This window comes from Dromaius novaehollandiae, chromosome 12 (assembly GCF_036370855.1).
Source record: "Dromaius novaehollandiae isolate bDroNov1 chromosome 12, bDroNov1.hap1, whole genome shotgun sequence".
In the NCBI taxonomy this organism is placed as follows: Eukaryota; Metazoa; Chordata; class Aves; order Casuariiformes; family Dromaiidae; genus Dromaius; species Dromaius novaehollandiae.
In genome coordinates this window covers 26,527,129-26,545,823 of record NC_088109.1, presented here as the reverse complement: position 1 = coordinate 26,545,823, position 18,695 = coordinate 26,527,129, and the positions used below count along the sequence as shown (strand labels likewise).

The window sequence follows — 18,695 nt, the reverse complement described above, 5'->3', positions numbered from 1 at the left end:
ATGTTATGGTAAAGGCTTTGTCCTATATTGCACAGAATGAGGCTCTGATGCGTGATGAGTGAGACTGAACAGTGCATTCATTCTCAGAGATTTTGATAAGAAAACACTATAGAAGAGTTAAAAGCCAAATAATCCTCTTATCACCATATAAAAATGCCACTTTTAAAAACTGTATTCAATTTATTTCTACATGGGAATAGTTTAAAAAATGTCAAAACAGATCTAATCTTTGGAAGCAAACTCTGATAATATACTAACCTAGTATATTTTTATACGCTTCATACAACACATTAATATGGAATGACTCAAACACTTGTTTAAGTTCAAACTCTGAGAGAAAATGATTTTTTTATAATACAAGAGTGAATTAAACACATGGCACACTCACCTCCACTTTGCATATGTACTAACTCATTATTTTTGGAAGACAAAAATAAAGGGCACTCTTGAGCAAGATAACGAGAAAGAAACAGCCACAAAACCTAGACTTATCTTTTTTAATAAGGAAAATGATCATAGATAATACCATATAATCACAATGAAAAAGTCAGCCTTGGTGGTATCCACCAAAAAATAAAACCACTGAAAAGCTATGAACTCCACAGATATGTTTGAGAAGATACAAAGCACAATCCGCTACCTCAGTAACAGACTCTGAAGGAAACAGCTACCATTGCATATAGACGCAGAAGATGCTCATTTTTTCCCCACTTATAAGCTGAATGAACCTGAGGCTATTCACGGAGAAAACAGTCGTAATTCCAAACACACGTTTTATCCAACCTTTTGTAGAATCATACTTTGAAAACATTTACAGGTACGCTGTTATTACTTTAATATTTGTGTTTCAATACTAAGTTGAGAACAATTACCTTTGCATAGTCAAACATGCGTAAATCAGAGTACATATCAAGAGCCAGGTTTTCATGTCCACTCTTTTTGTACAATTTAGCTGCTTCATGGAATTTTCCCTGGTAGGCATAAACATCTGCTAGGAACAATTCATTGTTGTTCTCGCCATGCTTCTTCCGCTCCTAGAGGAAAAGAAAGGGGTAGGGGGGGAGATATTCTAGATGAGCAGGATACAGTTTAGAAATAGCTGTTGAAAAGTTAGATTTTTCAGGCTTATATTTTAACTATTAATAAAAACCTGTTAATAAGATATGATAATTATGCCTCTCCTGTATTTCTGGTGAATTTATAATTAAAGGATTAAATCCCTTCTTAATTGAAATTAGGAAGAGCAAAATTAAATGTCACTATGAAACTGAAGTGATAAAAATGACTTCTCTTGATTTCATACGGAAAAATCAACACATGCTATCATTATGCTATGCTATTTTAAAAAAAGGCATCTGATGGGTTCCTTATTTTCTCCTGCAGAAACTCAGTAGCATGTAATTTGGCTAAATTAACAATGTGTGGGTGGGAACGGCAGAAAACAGGCATGGAAAAATTGCTACCAATAAGCAGATTCAAGAGTATGGTAATCTGCCACTGAATCAAAACAGTGTCACCACCCATTGTCCCCACATACAAGAGCTCATGATTCCTGGCAGGTAGCAGCCGCTCCCAGACCGCCTGCACATATTGTCCTGCTAATTGGAGTTGCAGTTGTAGGACATTTAAGCCGGTGCCCAAGTATGTAATCATTAAACAGTCATCTTGAAAGAGTTTGCACTACCAAATCAGAAACAGTTTCTGTTGACCGTAAAGAATTTTTGGCAAATCAATGGAGGTTTGCCTACAATTTATTGTTTTTTGGTGCTCCCAACTGTAATATTCCACTATTAAATATTATAATTTCTTAATTAAAAGATTCAGTTCCTGCATTATGGGAATTACCTTCACAAGCACCATAAAAAATGCATATATATTGAAACTGCATCAAGTCTGGCCCAGTGTATTTCATTAAATACATGGTATCAAATCACACTAGGCAAAAGCAAAGGAGAGAAAAATTCCAAAGAACTAACAAAGAATTGGGACACACAAGCAAATTACTGTAAGACAAGTTCAGTAGTGAGTCTACAGAACTCCAGCAACTCGGGGACAACTGCCCTGCTGCTCGCTCTGCATGCGTGTTAGCTCCCACACAATCAGAGTGTGCAGTGTCACAGAGAAACCCTTTTCATGGATCACATCTACAGAAGTACGCCGACTTCAAGAAACCAAGGCTGCATTTAAAAACAAAACAAAACAAACAAAAAAAACCAAAAAAACCCAACACACTCCATATGTGTACAAATGTAACTTGCTGCTACCAGAGGAGATTCAGCCATTATCCTTTCTGGCCACAGCTACTGATTAGGCTGATTCTTATCAGGCTAATATTAAAAGTTCCTTCTTTAAAAACTTGGTTAAAAGAATTCTCAGAGGAATTTTTATACTACTTTTGAAAGATTTCACAGAAATTTGGCAGATTTAGAGACCTAAAAGTCATGCTTCTACTGTCATCAGTTAAAGAAATGTGTCATTACTGGGAAGGATCTGTCATATTAATGGCATATGTGCGCTTAGTTACACCCTTACAAGTCTAAAAAAGAATCCAATATACCACAAGAAAGGGTAAGCAGTGATGTAGACCCCTCACTTCAGAAGGAGCTTTTTCAAGAAGTCTGAAAGTAAGTTCATGTTCATTTAGAAAGGGAATGAATCTTCCTAATTAAACAGAATATAATATGAAAATATCAGAATATCCTCAGTAGAGCCAGATCTGGAAAACCATGTGTAGAAAAGAAAAGTTACCGCTGGAGAGAGAATTCTCTTATATATGTATCTACCTTTATAAAAATGGTTCCTACTGCAGAGCTTCATCCCGTGTTAGACACCAAGAAAAGTTAACTGCAACCAATAGATGGCTGGCATTTTGACAGAACCAGAACAGCTCTGCAAAAATGGAAGACGCGGATTGTATTTTTTAGGGGTGGTGTAAACCTAATTAGCATGTGAAAGAGGAATTCCCTTTATGCCATCTCAACACAGATCTTCAAACTAAGTATGACCATGTAGTCTTTGTAAAAGTACAAGAGTGATGGCATGTCTTTTAATGTACTTATGACAGACAGTATAGTCTAGTGAAATTTTAATCAAGTGCGAAAAGAATGAGAACTAGTGATTAGAGCACAGCATGGAAGTAAGGAAACCCAAATTCTGTTTCCACTTGTCACTGACTTGTCATGAGACCTTGAATTTGTCATTTTATTTCTCTAGGCCTGTTTCTCTCTCTGCAAAAAGAAGATAATAGTAATTACCTACCTCCAGGGGGTAGGGAAAGGCTTAATTAACTCATGTTTATAAAGTATTCTGTACTAAGCTGCATTAGCACAGTAGTATTTTACCAATTATTAATTAAATACTGAAGGTTCTTCCATTTTTCCTAAAGGTTTAAGTTCTCATACAGTGCGCTGCCCCCCATACCCAGTTTACTTTCCCCCATAAAGTTTCAGATACAAGGCTAGAATCTGATGCATCTCTACTAATCAGGACTTTTCACTCTACACATATCCAACAGTCAGAAGCACTGCCTCTGCAAAACTCTCTCCAAAATAAAAAGTACTGATTTTGCCATAATGTATGCTCTTAGACTTCATGCCATCTCCAATATTCTCTTACCTCAATGCTGCTGATCAATTCTAAGTATCTAAGGTCTCGTACTCTGGTAAATGCCTATTGAAAAGAAAAACAATAAAAGGAATTAACTTGAAAAGCCAGGAAATCAACAGAACTTCGTTATGCATCAGTCAAGCTGTAGAAGGATGACGGAGATAAACAAGCAAACAATACATTTATCTTCATGCAAGTAGGACAGACAGAAATATGCTGTTTTTAATGTTTGTGCAGTCCCTAACCCAATGAGCTCTGACTACAATTGGGGTCCTCAAGCATTCCAATAAATAACACAGGGGTACAATCCAAACAGTTTATTACTGAAAACAAACAGCAAACACAGAAACTAGCAGGCGTATGTATGTCAGTCCCCCAAGGAATACAAAACTCCATTTAAAATATTATATACTTTCATTCTGGCTATTTTATAGCCTTTCCATTTTAACCGTGAGGCATGACACACTTAAGCAAATTTAAGGAAACCATTACAAGGCAGAACATATAAATGAGTGTATTGCTAAAGCATACTGCATATGCTTATAGTTTTAATGCCATTCTGAAAATTTATCATAGAATTAGTCCAGACAGAAGAAAGGAAGTAAGGAGATAAGGTAGAAGTACAGTGAGACAGTGTAATATTTTGCAAATGGAGATAAACTGCCACTTGGGACTTTGGGTTGCACAAGTCATGTGCGAGTTAGCGCAGCTTTGCACTCATTCTTGATATGTATCAAAAAAAAAAAATTAACTCTTTAGACAGCATGTTCAAGATTCTAACCAAACTAATGCTCAGGAGGGCACAGAATATTCTGCTTACACCAGATCAGACTAGGAACTACGAGAGCCTTTAATGTCAAGAAGCTGCTTTTGTTCAAATTAATCCGCTCTAATTCTAAGAGGACACTACTTAAAAATTCCAAGGAGGCACTGAAAACTTCTTTAACAGTATCTATTTGCATAAAGCCATCTATGAAACTGGAGAGAATTTTTCTGAGGCCTCCATTTAAGAAAAAAAAATAAAAGCATTTAATTTCCTTAAAAAAAAAAAAGTCTTGTAAAAGATGCCTCTCATTACAGGCCATTCCCTGAACATTTTTAGATCGTTTTGTCTTTCATACAATATTCATGATGCTGAACTTTATTTGACCTCTCTTATTTGAGGAAAGGTGGTGAAAGGAAACGGGGAAGTACTGTACACCAGAGAAACCCGTGTTCATCAGTACGTGCCCATTTAGAGGCCACTCCCCAAAACAAGGCACTCCGGATAGAAAATGACTAAAACGATGACGTGCCATCACCATTGTCCACAAAGAAAATTAACGTGCAGGTAACAAAGAATTTGAAACTTCCACATTTAGACTGAGGTTATCTTAAAGAGTGAGGGAAAAACAGAAATATAAATAGACAGCATGGGGCGGGCGGGGGGGGGGTGGCTAGGACATTCTTTGCTGCCACCTGGTGGCGAGCAGCACTGCTGAACACCTCTGCAGCTGTATTTTACTCAAACTCCTTAACTCATTTTCCAGCAGACAAAAGAAACTTCTCCTTTATATTTAACACTTTGATTTAGAACATGGTATTTATCGAGAAGGAGAAATCCTATTTCTGTCTAAAGTTTCACCTCAGGTTCTTGTGTATATCAAAGATCAACATTTTCCTTGGTATTTAGAATAATGTACATGCTCAAGATGAGCAAGACCTTAGCGCAAGAACATCACTTTGTATTCCAGCCATCAAAAAAAAAAAAAAAAAAAAAAAAGCCAAATTACAAGTTTTCTGCTAAATAAGTGAAAGAATGCTTTACCTTTTTAGCAGTTTCAAACTCCAGCCCTTCTAAAGCTTCCATAGCCAGCTCTCTCCAGTCAGTATCGGTTACTCCTAAACACGCAATTTGATAGGCTTCTTTAAACATTTTCCGTTCCAGATATTGATACATTGGTGCAGACTGAGGATTTCCATTAAAAAAAAAAAAATGTTTATCAGAAAGCATAATACCGAGATATATTAGTGAAATTCTTTAGTTATATTAGAAAAAAAAAAAGTTCTAATCACAACCATTACAAGGCCCAGAGAACATGTATTTTAGTATAACAGACAGAATACTGTTCTGGGGAAACGACCATTGTAGCTTTATACAGGCTGGGTTAATTAAGATTCCAAACTCAACATCTTAACGTCTTCAGTCGCTAGCATGAGTATTAGGAACAGGAATTCTCCTGAGCACGGTACATGCTGCATGCACACACAATGAGCTTTTTTCACTGCAGAGCAGAGCGAAGGAGGGGGTTGGTTGTTTCTGAAGGCTCCAAGTAGAAGCGGCACAAGGGCCCACGACAAAGCATCCCAGGCGGTATGCAGACACAACAGCTAGGTGTGTCGTGAAGAAGTTAACTCCTCTGTGCTAACTCTGACGACAAGGCTGTTTTACCAAGACTGAGACTATTAAGCCCCAAAACCACTGACCTCTTAAGGATCCATATGCCCTAAAGGGTATTAGGGAGAGGGACTGTCAGCTGCTGCAGGCTGGCGGCCTGACTGAGGCTCAGGGATGTGCCACTTTAGCATGGACCCTTGAAAGAACAGGGAACACTGCTGCCAGATGCCCTTTAATTCTGGGCTTGCAATCAAGAGAGTATGTACATTGACTGATTTTTTTTTAATCAATTTCTTTGAAAGTTGTATACTCTTTGGTACTCCCTCCCCACCAAAAGGTAGAGTTTGGAAAAGCTGCCCCTGCTATTTTACAGCAATTTTGTGGCTACAGCATGCCAAAGCCAGATAAAAAGTGTACTAGGCCTAGAAGATACCATAGCTCTCAACCACTGTGGACAACCCAGAGCCTAATTAAAGGATCAGCATAGCGTCTCAGAGGAACAGTTAAGAGTCTGTAATATGGGTACCCATCAATTTAATACAAGCACATGGCACTTCCAACTTCTTCATCAACTTTCAGCTTCAAATTCTGCCCACTTTTCGGTGCGTAAATGAGTCAGAATTTTTTTTTTTTTTTTTAAGTTTTGTTTTTTGGACTGTTTTAGCCTCTTCCATTTCCATCCACAAAATATTCCTTTCTGTATTATGGAAAGGACTTCGAGCAGTCTCTAAATCATAATATAAAGACTATACATGCACTAGACAGACTAAAACATATTGCTTAAATGTTGCCCAAACACGTCTAGAGAAAGCAATAACACAACCATGTTTGATGTACTCATAGGAAAAGTGAAATGACAACTTGAGGAAGGTGCACAGAAAAACTACAACAAAAATACAGGAAGAGGTAACACAGGAACCGTAGCTTCAGCTTTGCTTTTAAATTGAAGGCATTTGCAAGTAAAGAGGGAGAATGAGAAACAACAATTATCAGCAGCATAAATGAAGTTACATTCATTAACGCCAAAAAAAAAAAAAAAAAAAAAAACCCACAAGATAACTCCAATAACGATGAGGGAAGTCTGAATTGCAATCACTGGTTAATGGAATACTGGTAACTTTCAGAAAAGCTTCTTCACTACTTAAACATTGATGTTTATTAAATGTAAAGCATGACTTAATGAGATTAAAGGATTACCTGTGGAACTTCAACAGCTGACATAGAAAAAACATGAAGACAGAAGATTTTGGAGCCGTTGTATCCCACAACAAAGCCTTGAAGTTTTTGCTGATGGACAGGGAAGTTACTAGCTTTGATATTGAGGTAACCCCCTCCAGAAAAGCAGAGCATATCCTCACACTGCGCATTCCAAGCCACACTATTAGCATTGGGTTCCTAACAAGCAAAATAACGGATGACTACAACAGATACAATCATGTATTTTTTCCTAAGAAATATGTCTTTCAGCTGGAAGATCTGACACATTATAGCCTGAGTACACATGCAAACAGACACACACACACACTCATTATTGCACACACACACTCGCTTACATTTGCAATATTCTAAAGACTAGTATATTCCTAAGCAGATCTACAGGACGTATTTTTACATTTCAATAAACAGCTTAACTGTCTTTCCTTTGTTGTGTATTCTGCTAATGATCTGTACTCTCAGACTATAGGATATATAATATTCCACAATAATACACTGCTTGCCAGTCGTGACGTTTAATTGATAATTTTTCTGCCTGTCACAGAAAGTTACAGATCCTATCTTTGTAGCACTTCATACTTTCTATCCCATGTTCTCTGAAAATGTTTCATCAACATTAAGGGTCAAACCCTTAGAGCAACTGTTAAACTTCCAGTAAGCAGAGAATTATTATTGTTCATTTTATAGTCTGGGAATAATTGAGGAATAAAGCTTAAACTTCTTTAATTCTGTTCTTACTGATGATAAAGCCAAAATACTCACTAAACTTTAATACTTCAAAGGGAAGTGGGACAGGGCTCTAAATTAACCTGAAAAGGTCACATTTTTAAGTGCTTTTTATGCAGCTGTTGCTCACACACACCTCCTGTATAATTCATTGTCTGCTTTCTCCAGAAGGGTAGTTTTGATGGAGAAATAGATCACAACTAAATCCTGCATCATCTGATTAAGGGCAACTGTATGAATTTCTGCATGCCAACATTTCTTGGCATATTCTGCGTTCCTTGTTTCTCTCACTTTTTTTTTTTAAATAAAAAAAAGACTTTGAATTTTACCTGAAATAACAACTCTTTGGTATGAATATCATATACTAAGCAGGTATCATTTTCATCAACCACCGCCAGCTTATTTCGGGATGCACTCATATCCAGACAACGCACAGCTGTGGATTGCTTCAATAGGACGATTGCAAATACATTATCAACAAATATCTTCAGGATCTGGACATATTTGAAATCAAAGTCAGTCCATGAAAATTTCCTAAAACCAGAAATAGCATAGCAGGTACCAACTCTAGTGCTGTACAAAGTATATGATTGCAACCTTTTCGCCCAAAGATAAACTGGGCATTAAAATTAGAGGGAATGCTTTCAGTTTGAGGTATCTTCAAAAAGTTTGTTTCCACAACATATTCTAGGTTTCAAGCCCATACAAATAAAACATGCCATACATACTGGATTTTGTAATGTTCCATTTGCTGAACAATCATAAATAGAATACGTCAGAAATGCATACTATAGATGCAGGAGGGATTTCTCAAATTCTTTCCTCATCCTGTTTTCTATATCACTTACCTCTGGGCTTCAGTTTGTAATTTCCAGCTAATTGACTCATTTAATAGACAAATGTCACTTCTAAAACATCCAAGCCTTCACAAGTGGTCACCAAGTACACACACACACACACACACACACACACACACACACACACACACCCCAAGATGAAAAAGGTTCTCTTAGTTCACTGACAACTCCATTTCTGTCAGCTGTTCCTAAGAAGGTATAGACTTAGGACAAAGCCAAATGTACTTGTATGAATTTTGTAACCATAGAATATGACAGATGGAAGTAACTAGTTTTTAAACACATGATAAGACTCTGCCAAATAATATTCTAGGTGGTAAATGAACGTGCTGCTTTTAAGTTTTCCTCCAAAGAGCATAAACCAGATTCTATTCGCATTGAAAAAAAACATACCAGACATAATGCATTACCTGACCATTCTTTAGACCAACTAAGAGGCCTTCTCTTCCTGGAGGTCCTCCAATCACTTTAATGTAACGAATAAGAGATTCCATCAGCCATTCTCGTTCTTTAATGCCACTAAATGAGAGGCATTGTAATCTTTTCTCCTGAAGACATAATAACATACAACATACTGCACGGAGGTAAAGAGAAAACTGTTGTTCCTCTGATATGCTGTATTTATATCTATGCTAATGAGTCCGCCTACTTTTTCACATAACAATGAGAAAGTCAAAAGTCTTAGCTATCCAATACTATGAACTAAAAAATGCAAACGCTTTTTCTAGTGGTCCCCCTCCCCAAAAAAAGATTCTCTAGATTGCGTACAAATTTATGAAATTCTCTACAGAGATTGTTTCACTGAGATATAGCCACTTGCGACACGCCACAGACATTGCTTAAAAGCATGTCAGCACTGCAGATTACAACACGCTACACATCATATTGCCTAACAGTATCATCCATTACAGTTTTTTTTTTCCAAGGTACTAATCTTATTTTACCAGCTACTTGGGCAATTGTCTTCAAGTCACATTAATTGTCTTTAAGGTACATACCTGGCATAAAATAATGTGAGCTGAACATACAACCAGCAAGTTGCATGCAAATTTTTTTACTATTTTTTCCTTCACCCGATAATACATGTCTGAAGAATCATCTGAGTATAACTCATAAATCAAGATTTTCTCTGGCATCTGGATTGCTAATCTGTTTTTGTAGATTGCAATTTTCTTTACAAGCTCTCTGCCTTTTATTCTAACTAGAGAGAAAGAAAACAAAAACATAATATAGTGCTCGCTAAAATTAAAACAACAGATACAAAAATCAAAAACTTGCTTATTATACTAAAATCAAATCCTTCTAAAGCACTTCTAAATTTAAAAGCAGATTCCTGCTAGGATATGTTTGTTGTTTTGAATCACTGTGATCTCCTATCCATACAGTTAAACACAACTTATCATCCTCCTTTATTTGTCAACAGCACTTTCTGGAGCAATACTTTGATTCCTCGCCATAAAAAGCCAGTAAATATGAAGAAACAAAAGTAGCACAAACCCTTGAGGCTGTTAAGTAAGAAAAAAAATCCTAGATATGATGTACGGTATTTTTATCTTATACTCTCAGAGATTAAAACCTTATCTTAAAAGCCGCTGCCCCTCCCAATGTCCTTTCAAATCCCCACACCTTTCATTAAGCTTGTCAGTGCTGATCCTCCAGAATCCAAGTCTGCATTCTCATCCTGCAAACAGCATTCCTCAATTTTACCATCAGTGTGACAGCAATCTGTCTGTTAAATACAACATATATTCCAAATGTTCTGATGGATATTAATTAAAAAAAAGAACACACGCTAATGAGACTGAAGCTTTGACTTGATCAAAAGCGCAAAATTACCTTTTTGTTCAGTGATGAGGTGTTGGACAATAACATCCGTCATGTTGTCTCTGTAAGCATATCGATCTTTATAAAGGCCATGAACTGTGCTGAAAATCAGTTGATAAAAGGATATTGTTCCATCTTGGCATCCCACTGCCTGAACAGAAGGAGAAAATACTTTTAGTTAATCGATACACATAGGTGAGAACTGACAAAATGTATAATATTTATACGAGCATTATGTTCCTTATCCTTGCATAATGTATAGGTTGATACCACGACAGCCTACATGCACTACATCAGTGGTAAAACTGCTGTTGAACTTAGCAGTGCAAAATGAGGACTGATCTTATCATAGACCGTGTAGACCCCCCCCCCCCCCCAAAAAAAAAATTATCTTTTAACATTTGTACCATGGCACAGACATACAGGATACATTACAGTTGCATCATACACACTTTCCCACTCTCCACAAGGTGTAATGCTAGAAACTCAAACAGATATGAACATTTTCGTCCCATCATAGAGTTATACATGGTCAACCGATTACAAATTATTAAAATGCAGCAGGTGACTTGCCATCTGAAAGCAGCTGTTGCATTCATTTATTGCCTTCTTCCAGCCTAGGTTCTACTTCCCCAGGATGTGTGTGATTTCAGGGGAAGCTTTAGGGGCTCACTAAACAATCCTTAGATTTTGCTGCTTCAGTAAGGATGCCTAGATTAGGTAACTGAGCTTGAAATTTATAAACTTACCTTACATGACAAATTCTCTGTGAAAAAGTCAATAAAATGTACCTACTCACCACATAGTTGGAGTCTGGTTTAACTTTGCATGTCCACACCCAACTGCTTTGCTCTCCTATGGTACCAAGACGCACACCATCCTTTGTGAAGAGGGAAACTTGTTTATCTGAACCTCCCAGTAAAATATATTCTCCTTTAGTGAAATAGCTGACACAGCAAGGATCAAAATTGAGCATTCTGTCCTTTCCAATCTACAAGGGAAAATAAAAAGATCAAAAACAACAACAAAAAGATCATTTCATATTTTCCAAGGCAACAATAACAGGTGGAAAAAACACAAGTATCTCCTGAGTGGCACAATGCTGTCTCTGATACCATCCTCCTTATGCCTCCAGCCATGCACAGCTTTTCAATACCCCAGAACCACTGGCTATATTAAGATCCCAAAAGCTGTTCTCATTACACCCAAGTATCCTTCCAGTCCCAAATCAACCTACTCAGAATGAAACCAATTCACAGTTTATTGTGAATTAAATGTGAATTAAACCAATTAAATGACTGAAAGAAATATACGGAAGTTCTGCACAGGCCAGTAAACCATGCTACAAAAGTCTGCAAAGTCGTAAGTTTAATACAAGAACTGGAAGACAGCAGCTCTGTTGCCATGAAAGAAACAAGAGCTGGAGGAAAAGACAATTAGAAAACAGACTCAGAAAAGGTCTGGAAGTCAGAAAATATTTCATGTAGCTAATATAGCATTAATATACAGATGCATTGCATGGAAAAGACAGAACAGAATCAGAAATACCCTGCCATTCCAAAACATACCTGCTTGCCACTAAGCTGATAAAAGGAAAGTTTTTGACCCCAGTCAGCCACAGCTAAAATATCATTGTGTTCATCTCTAAGAAAAAAAAAGTTATACAGTAATTTTACAGCAAATTATTCATAAGTCTCTTAGAGTAATAGAACTAAGTAATAAGACAGCAGAATATATTTCACATTGCTTTTAAGAAGCCCATAAACTGAAAGGAAAGCACATATACCTCATCATTTAAAGCCAGAGAACAGTTTGGGGCACAAAATAAAAATCAATCTCCTCCACAGGAATAACTGCGAAGCGTGATACATTGCTTCACATACAGCTATGTAACAGTGGGTATACTAAAGCTAATGATCCCTTAAACAAATGAAGCATCTGGGCCCAGCTTCTGATCTTAGTTACACTGATATAAAGCCACCATAACAAAGTCAATACAGCTGAACAAGAGTGAACTGTAATTGTAATACTGTAAGAGAACAAAATCTGCTCCTGGGAGAGCAGCAGCAGACTGAGGAAAGGCCCCAGGTCTCACATTTGTTAACTTTGGTACTCTGACACAATCTGTTCAGCTTGGGGCATAACACAGGAGTCACATTCTCCACAGCTTTTTACCCAGGAAGAGGGAAGACTAATCTGAACATTCGGCTGTAAATAATGCTTCAAGCCACAAGCTGAACAAAAAGGAAAAGGATGGAAAAAAACCTAATGAAAAGCTAATCATTTAACAAGCACCTTCTCTTTGCTCAATGAATGATGTATGCACCTGTGGGAAAAAAAAATAATGTGCAATCACATACTTAAGAATTATCCCATAATGAACACATGAGCAGAATAAATTAAGATTGTACAGGCAACGGTTAATCCAGATTTTCCTAACTTCTGAATACCTGATTTTGTAAACTGGATAATACCCTTTCACTTCCGTCCTTTTTATAAATTACTATTCTACATAATACAGATAGATAGGTTCCTTTGAAATTTCACTCACAAGTTGGAATCCCTAGGGCTCTCTTCTTCCTTATGCTTTTCTTCCTCTGTATCACTATACTGACTACTGCCAGGCTTGGATTTCAGTACTGGTAACTCCTCTAAATAGCTGTGAACTGACTCCTCTTCATCCTCATTTGTTCTACTCCAAAAATTCTCCCACCTACTGCAATATCAATTGTTCATTCGCATATTAGTTTGGGGCAAAATTCCCTGTGAAATGAAGTACAAACTGCCGCCCGCTGCCCCCTGTAACTCCCAGTCCAAACAGAAACCCAAGAAGAAAAAGAACAAAACAAAAGACATAAATGAAGTGTTTCTTGAGATCTAAGTAGAATTTATTCCCAGTTTTTACATTAATTGAAGACTGGCAGCAAAGCCAAACCCCAATATATAATGGCTAGACAAACGTAACATAGTTGCCATTAATCTGTTTCAGTAGGGATAAAAGTCAAGCCTTTCTACAATCAATAAGCCAAGGATTATCTATTCAGCATGAAAGGGAAGGATGAGATTATTTACCTGGATGGATTCCAACAAATTGACCATATTGGAGAAGAAGCACCCCCTGTACGCTCTATTTTAACTTTCTCTTCACCATTTTTATTTCTTATGCTGACAACGCCGTTGAACATCCCCAAAGCAAGGTATTGGCCATCATTTGTCCAGCTGATAAAACACACACATATTGAAGAGCAAACTACTAAAAACAAGCAGCAGGACTGTAGGATGGTACAGCCTACTCATACAGGGATGATAGATTGAAATATATTTTTAAGAGGGAGTTCTGGGATATAGCCAGTAATCCTACAGTTTGTTTATGCATCTAAGTCCACATTTATGGCAACAGCATGCACTATAGCAAGAACATTTTATTATATACACACAAACAAAAAATGTAGAAATAAAAAAAATACTAAAGCTATCATCTGCTTGCAATACTTGTATCATGTGCTAAGTAACACATACATTTTTTGATGACAGTGTTGGCAGTAGACCAAACTGTTTTAAAAAACACATTTAGAACAGTGCTCAGAAAAATGCATCAGGCTGGGACAGAGGAGACCTGCTTTCTATTCTTGTCTCTACTGTAGTTAGCAGGGTGACTTTACACAGACCACTGTACCCTTGCCTCAGGTTCCCCATAACATCTGCTTCTCCTGCAAAAACCACCAAGATGAAAGACAAAAAGCACTATAGCCAGAAAGCATAACTGCTTTTCCTTCTAACTTACTTTTATTGTTATAGCACAAGATGGCTAAACACACACACACACACACACACATCGATCAAGTCACTTGCTCAAGACTAGAACACCTCTCTGACAAACACTACCAAATCAAAACCAAAAGCCATTACTGTAAACAAAATTTTCCATCTGAGAAGACAATACAAGAAAGAACAAATTGTTCTTGATAAATAATAGCTATATTGCTACTGGACCATCATAATTGCTATTCAAGCATTACAAAGATGAGAATGGCAAGGCAGCATTAAGCACATAATGCTACTGAACAGCAAGTTAGGAGAGCCTACCTCATATACTGGTAACTGTCTCTGCATCTGCTTAACTATTTTATTTGAAGTTGTTCCTCTTTAAGCTTGCATATTAGGGTTTGTAATGAAACTTAAATGACACAGGAAATCCTTAACACTTACCTACAGCAAGTAATCTTACTGCTAGTTTTATGTTTGGAGACTGACTTCTGTTCAGGAGACCACAAACCTTCATCAAAACAAACAAGGAAACACAGTAAACTACAAGCAAGCATAGTTCAGCATTCAGATTAGAAACAGACATTGACAGAAAACTCATTTTGGATTTCAGAGGGACCAAAATCTCACTCACTGCTATAAGGATTATATAGATAGTATTTATCAATTAATTGAAAAAAATCCATCTGAATGTCACAGAACAAGCATCTCTGGAAAAGTCATGGTGAAATAAAGCATTGTGTTTTAATCTATGGCCTCTCACTACATAGTCCTTTTCAACTGTGTCCAAGTGAGTTAAATAAATATCTAATGCTACTTTCTTAGGTAGCAGTATCTTTACACCTCATCTCTTCTGCATAAGAACTGTATTCACCTGCAGTTAGCTTCACTCTTCTATTTAATAGAATTTACTGGTTTAATGGAAAAGTAAGAAGGAAAAGACATACCAAAATCACTGGAAGAGCAGGATGCCAACTGATGAGTAAGAGGATTGTATGAAACGCACTGTATAGAGTCATTATGCCTAGAATAAAGTTACAATCACATTTCAATAAATCATTCTTAAATGCCTCATTTTCTAACTTTCAGCAAGATAGCTGAAAGGCTTACCAGATGCCAGAAATAATTGGATCAGCTTATATTACATCAAATTAATCTGCAATTACTGTAAACTAGATCAATAATAAAAAAACTGTCTTTAATTGGAGGGTTTTGGTGTGTTTCATCAAAATTAGCTAAAAATATAGGTAGAAAGCAGTTTGTGAAACATTGCGAAACGTCATTAAAGGCTATAGCCAAATTCTAAAATATGTATGATTGTGTATACTCCTAACTTCAAAAATAATTGTACACACACAGTCAGAAACAAAATTTGAAGACATAGCTTGAGAGATGACATATAAAACAAAGCCAACAGGAAAGTCTCAATCCTTATCTTTAGCTTGGTCTTTGAACTAGAATTATATTAATTTGGTTTACTACACAAGATCAGAATCATATTCTGTTTCATTCCCTCTCAACCTATACAGACATTCTCCAGTTCTCTGCCAGTCCTCTAAATTCATTAGACCTTTATCTAGACCTTGCACCCTCTTTCATGCCTTTAATTACTTTTGCTACTTTTCAGATACTTTGTTCTTCTCCTCTTCCCTCTCCCTATTCCCTGCTTGCCTTTTCTCTGACCCTAGTTGACCTTCTTCCACTTCTAACATCACTTATTCTTTGACAGCAGAAATTCATAACCAAAGTCTATATATGAGACACAAAATTGAAAGGGATCACTTACGTGTATTTCAGAATTCCTTCCAACTTTGAAGTCCAAATTATCACACTTTTATCTGCTGAGCCAGATGCAAACCGTTTGCCTAGGAATTAAATATAATTTAAATCTCACACATTTAAGAATCACTTTCATTTCATATACTCAACCAAAGAGGGAGCAAGAAGTTCTTGAACTTCACAAGGCTCAAGTAATAAAGGGCCTAACACTGCAAGCGTCTTCACGTGGCCGTGCTTCTCCAACTACATGAAACTCCAACAGCCTTATTTTGTTATTCCCTCAGAGAACTCATTGTTAAACCAACAATGCAAGTAGCCAGTCTGCCCAATGTTGTCATTCACACGTTGAAGACTTACATTACTAGTACTGAGGAAAATGGTAAATTTTCACAAGTATAATGTAAATATACTTGCACCTTTTGAAAGCACAGTATCTGACAGGAAGTCCTTACAATCCACACAGAATGAAAGTCAGAGGCAATGAAAGATTTAGAAGCAGAGTGAGCTCTGTAGTGAGTCTAGATGAACGATGAGACAATCGGGAAGCTCTGTCAGAGAGGAGAGGCAGGAAGACTGCTAAAAAGAGGGACTTCTAAGGTAAGTCTTATCCTCACACTACCCCCACAAATACAAATTTAACTGCAGCCAAAGCAGAAGGGGTAGGGAAGCAGGGACTATAGTTCTTGGATTAACATAACAGGTAACCTTAAATTATAGATGTGAAAACGCAGTACTTCCTTTTGTGTGTAGCATTTGTAACACATTTCAAAATCCAATAATAAAAGATCATACATGTTCAAAATACGATCAATAAAACCACCTTGATTACTTTATCAATTTTCAATAACAAAGGGAAGAGATTATGTGCTCTACAAAGTAGAATAACAAAGACCCCCAAAATGATGTTTACCATCTTTAGCATAAGCCACACAGTACACAGTGTCCTTATGTCCTTTCAAAGGCTGGATTAAGGTTCCATCAGAAGTATCATATACCTATACAAACAAAAATGAATACAAAACCTCAATCTTCCAATGAGTTACACAGGACTAAGGCCTAAAATTACACAAAAAAAAATCAACAAGATTATGCACTTCTTTTGTTCTTGCTTTTTTGCATATAATCCATGTCATTATTCAGTTAGGACAGGACAAGAGAAAACATTTTAAAATGTAAGGAGCACCCTTCCTTGAAGTAACACTTCTCTTTCAACACTCAAAAGGAACAAATACTGAACACTAGTAAATTACACATACAAGAGACATGTAAAATAAGCAGGCCAAATGTGCTGTTTGGACATCATCCCATTCTTTCCCTATCTGAGAATTATTTTTAAGCCTAACAAATTACTGGAAAGGGCCGTCACTAAATACACCATGCAGGGAGAAGTGAAGCTAATAAAGCCTGCTTTCCTGTGACTCTAAATTACATCCCTGAAATTGTGCCATCCACCCACCCCCCAGCCTGCCCCACACGAGAGCTTTGCAAGAGACCATCTGAGAACCTTGGTCCTTAGCAGTCCACAAGCAGACTGGGGTGCTGGATAAAGCTCTAGTTGAATCTTCTCCCAACACAGAGACATTAAGTGGGGTTTCCTCCCTCTTTTCAGAGGGATTTCCACAAAATCTGTAACAACGCAGGATTTGTATAACATTGCCGCTGCAGGAAGTTTGGCTGAGTGTTAATTGGTTCAAAACCTCTGGGTAAGGTAAGGAGGGACAAGATGACACAAGTAGCATAAAGCTTGCTACCCTTGGAAATAAAGTTTAAAAAAAATTGGTAAGAAACATCAAATAGCTTTGAAACACTTTACAGTTAGACCACATGAAAATACACATGTATTAGGCTGAAGCCATAGAGGCAAGAGGATTTTTGATATGTTCATGCATTCAAAAATTAATGCAGAAGAAATCAGACCCCTACAGCTGTGACTGCAAGAGGAAAAAAAGGTGTCCTACCAGGAGTCTATTTCCAGCAGCAATTATCAACTGAGTCCCATCCGGCTTGAATGCAAGATCATAAATACTGAAGGAAACAAACAAAAAAAAACCCACCCAAGTGAGTAGGCAGACATTTAAATATTTGAAGTACCGAAGTTTTACTTCCCAAGTACCAAAAATACACTCCTGACTTTAAAGATTTCACACAAGAAGACCCCTAACTGCGAACTGGGGGTACACCCGACTTCCGAGCAGCCTCCCCAAGGCACACAACCGGTGGCGGCCTCCCCGCGGGCCGGGGCCGGGGCCGGGGCCGGGGCCGGGCGCGGGGAGGGAAGGGAAGGGGACCGGGCCGCGGGCTCTTACCACTGCTCGGCCTTGTCGCGCCAGGTGAGCGCGGCCCGCATCGCCCCCCGCCACCAGCGCCGCCGCCTGTTTACACCGGCCGCCACGGGCGCCCCTGGCAACGCGCATGCGCACGGGCTGCCGCTGCCGCCGCCGCCGTGGGGCGCGCATGCGCGGGGCGTAGCCGCGCGACGGGGCGGCACTGCGCCCGCGCCCACTCAGGAGCGTGGCCGCCTGTGCGCGTGGGGGGGGAGGAGCTGG

At 37.9% G+C, this 18,695-nt stretch overlaps 1 protein-coding gene across 2 annotated transcripts in view; it reads right to left on the bottom strand.

The window, feature by feature from the left end:
* IFT122 (intraflagellar transport 122) overlaps positions 1-18,694 on the bottom strand; it is a 32,799-nt gene extending 14,105 nt beyond the window's left edge. The window contains exons 1-17 of one of the 2 annotated variants that reach the window (XR_010391317.1): positions 18,456-18,694; positions 18,108-18,174; positions 17,060-17,144; positions 16,157-16,235; positions 15,318-15,394; positions 14,815-14,881; positions 13,678-13,824; positions 12,174-12,249; positions 11,405-11,596; positions 10,618-10,756; positions 9,780-9,982; positions 9,192-9,329; positions 8,254-8,418; positions 7,181-7,378; positions 5,414-5,554; positions 3,616-3,669; positions 873-1,034 (exon numbers count right to left, since the gene is read on the bottom strand). Coding sequence is in view for 1 of the 2 variants with exons in the window: in XM_026099686.2 (XP_025955471.1) it covers positions 873-1,034; positions 3,616-3,669; positions 5,414-5,554; positions 7,181-7,378; positions 8,254-8,418; positions 9,192-9,329; positions 9,780-9,982; positions 10,618-10,756; positions 11,405-11,596; positions 12,174-12,249; positions 13,678-13,824; positions 14,815-14,881; positions 15,318-15,394; positions 16,157-16,235; positions 17,060-17,144; positions 18,108-18,174; positions 18,456-18,496 (2,031 nt within the window). In the remaining variant the exon portion in view is untranslated. The remainder of the gene's footprint in view (positions 1-872; positions 1,035-3,615; positions 3,670-5,413; positions 5,555-7,180; positions 7,379-8,253; positions 8,419-9,191; positions 9,330-9,779; positions 9,983-10,617; positions 10,757-11,404; positions 11,597-12,173; positions 12,250-13,677; positions 13,825-14,814; positions 14,882-15,317; positions 15,395-16,156; positions 16,236-17,059; positions 17,145-18,107; positions 18,175-18,455) is intronic. The other variant, XM_026099686.2, reaches the window with a different exon arrangement.
* Between the last annotated feature and the right edge of the window lies 1 nt (position 18,695).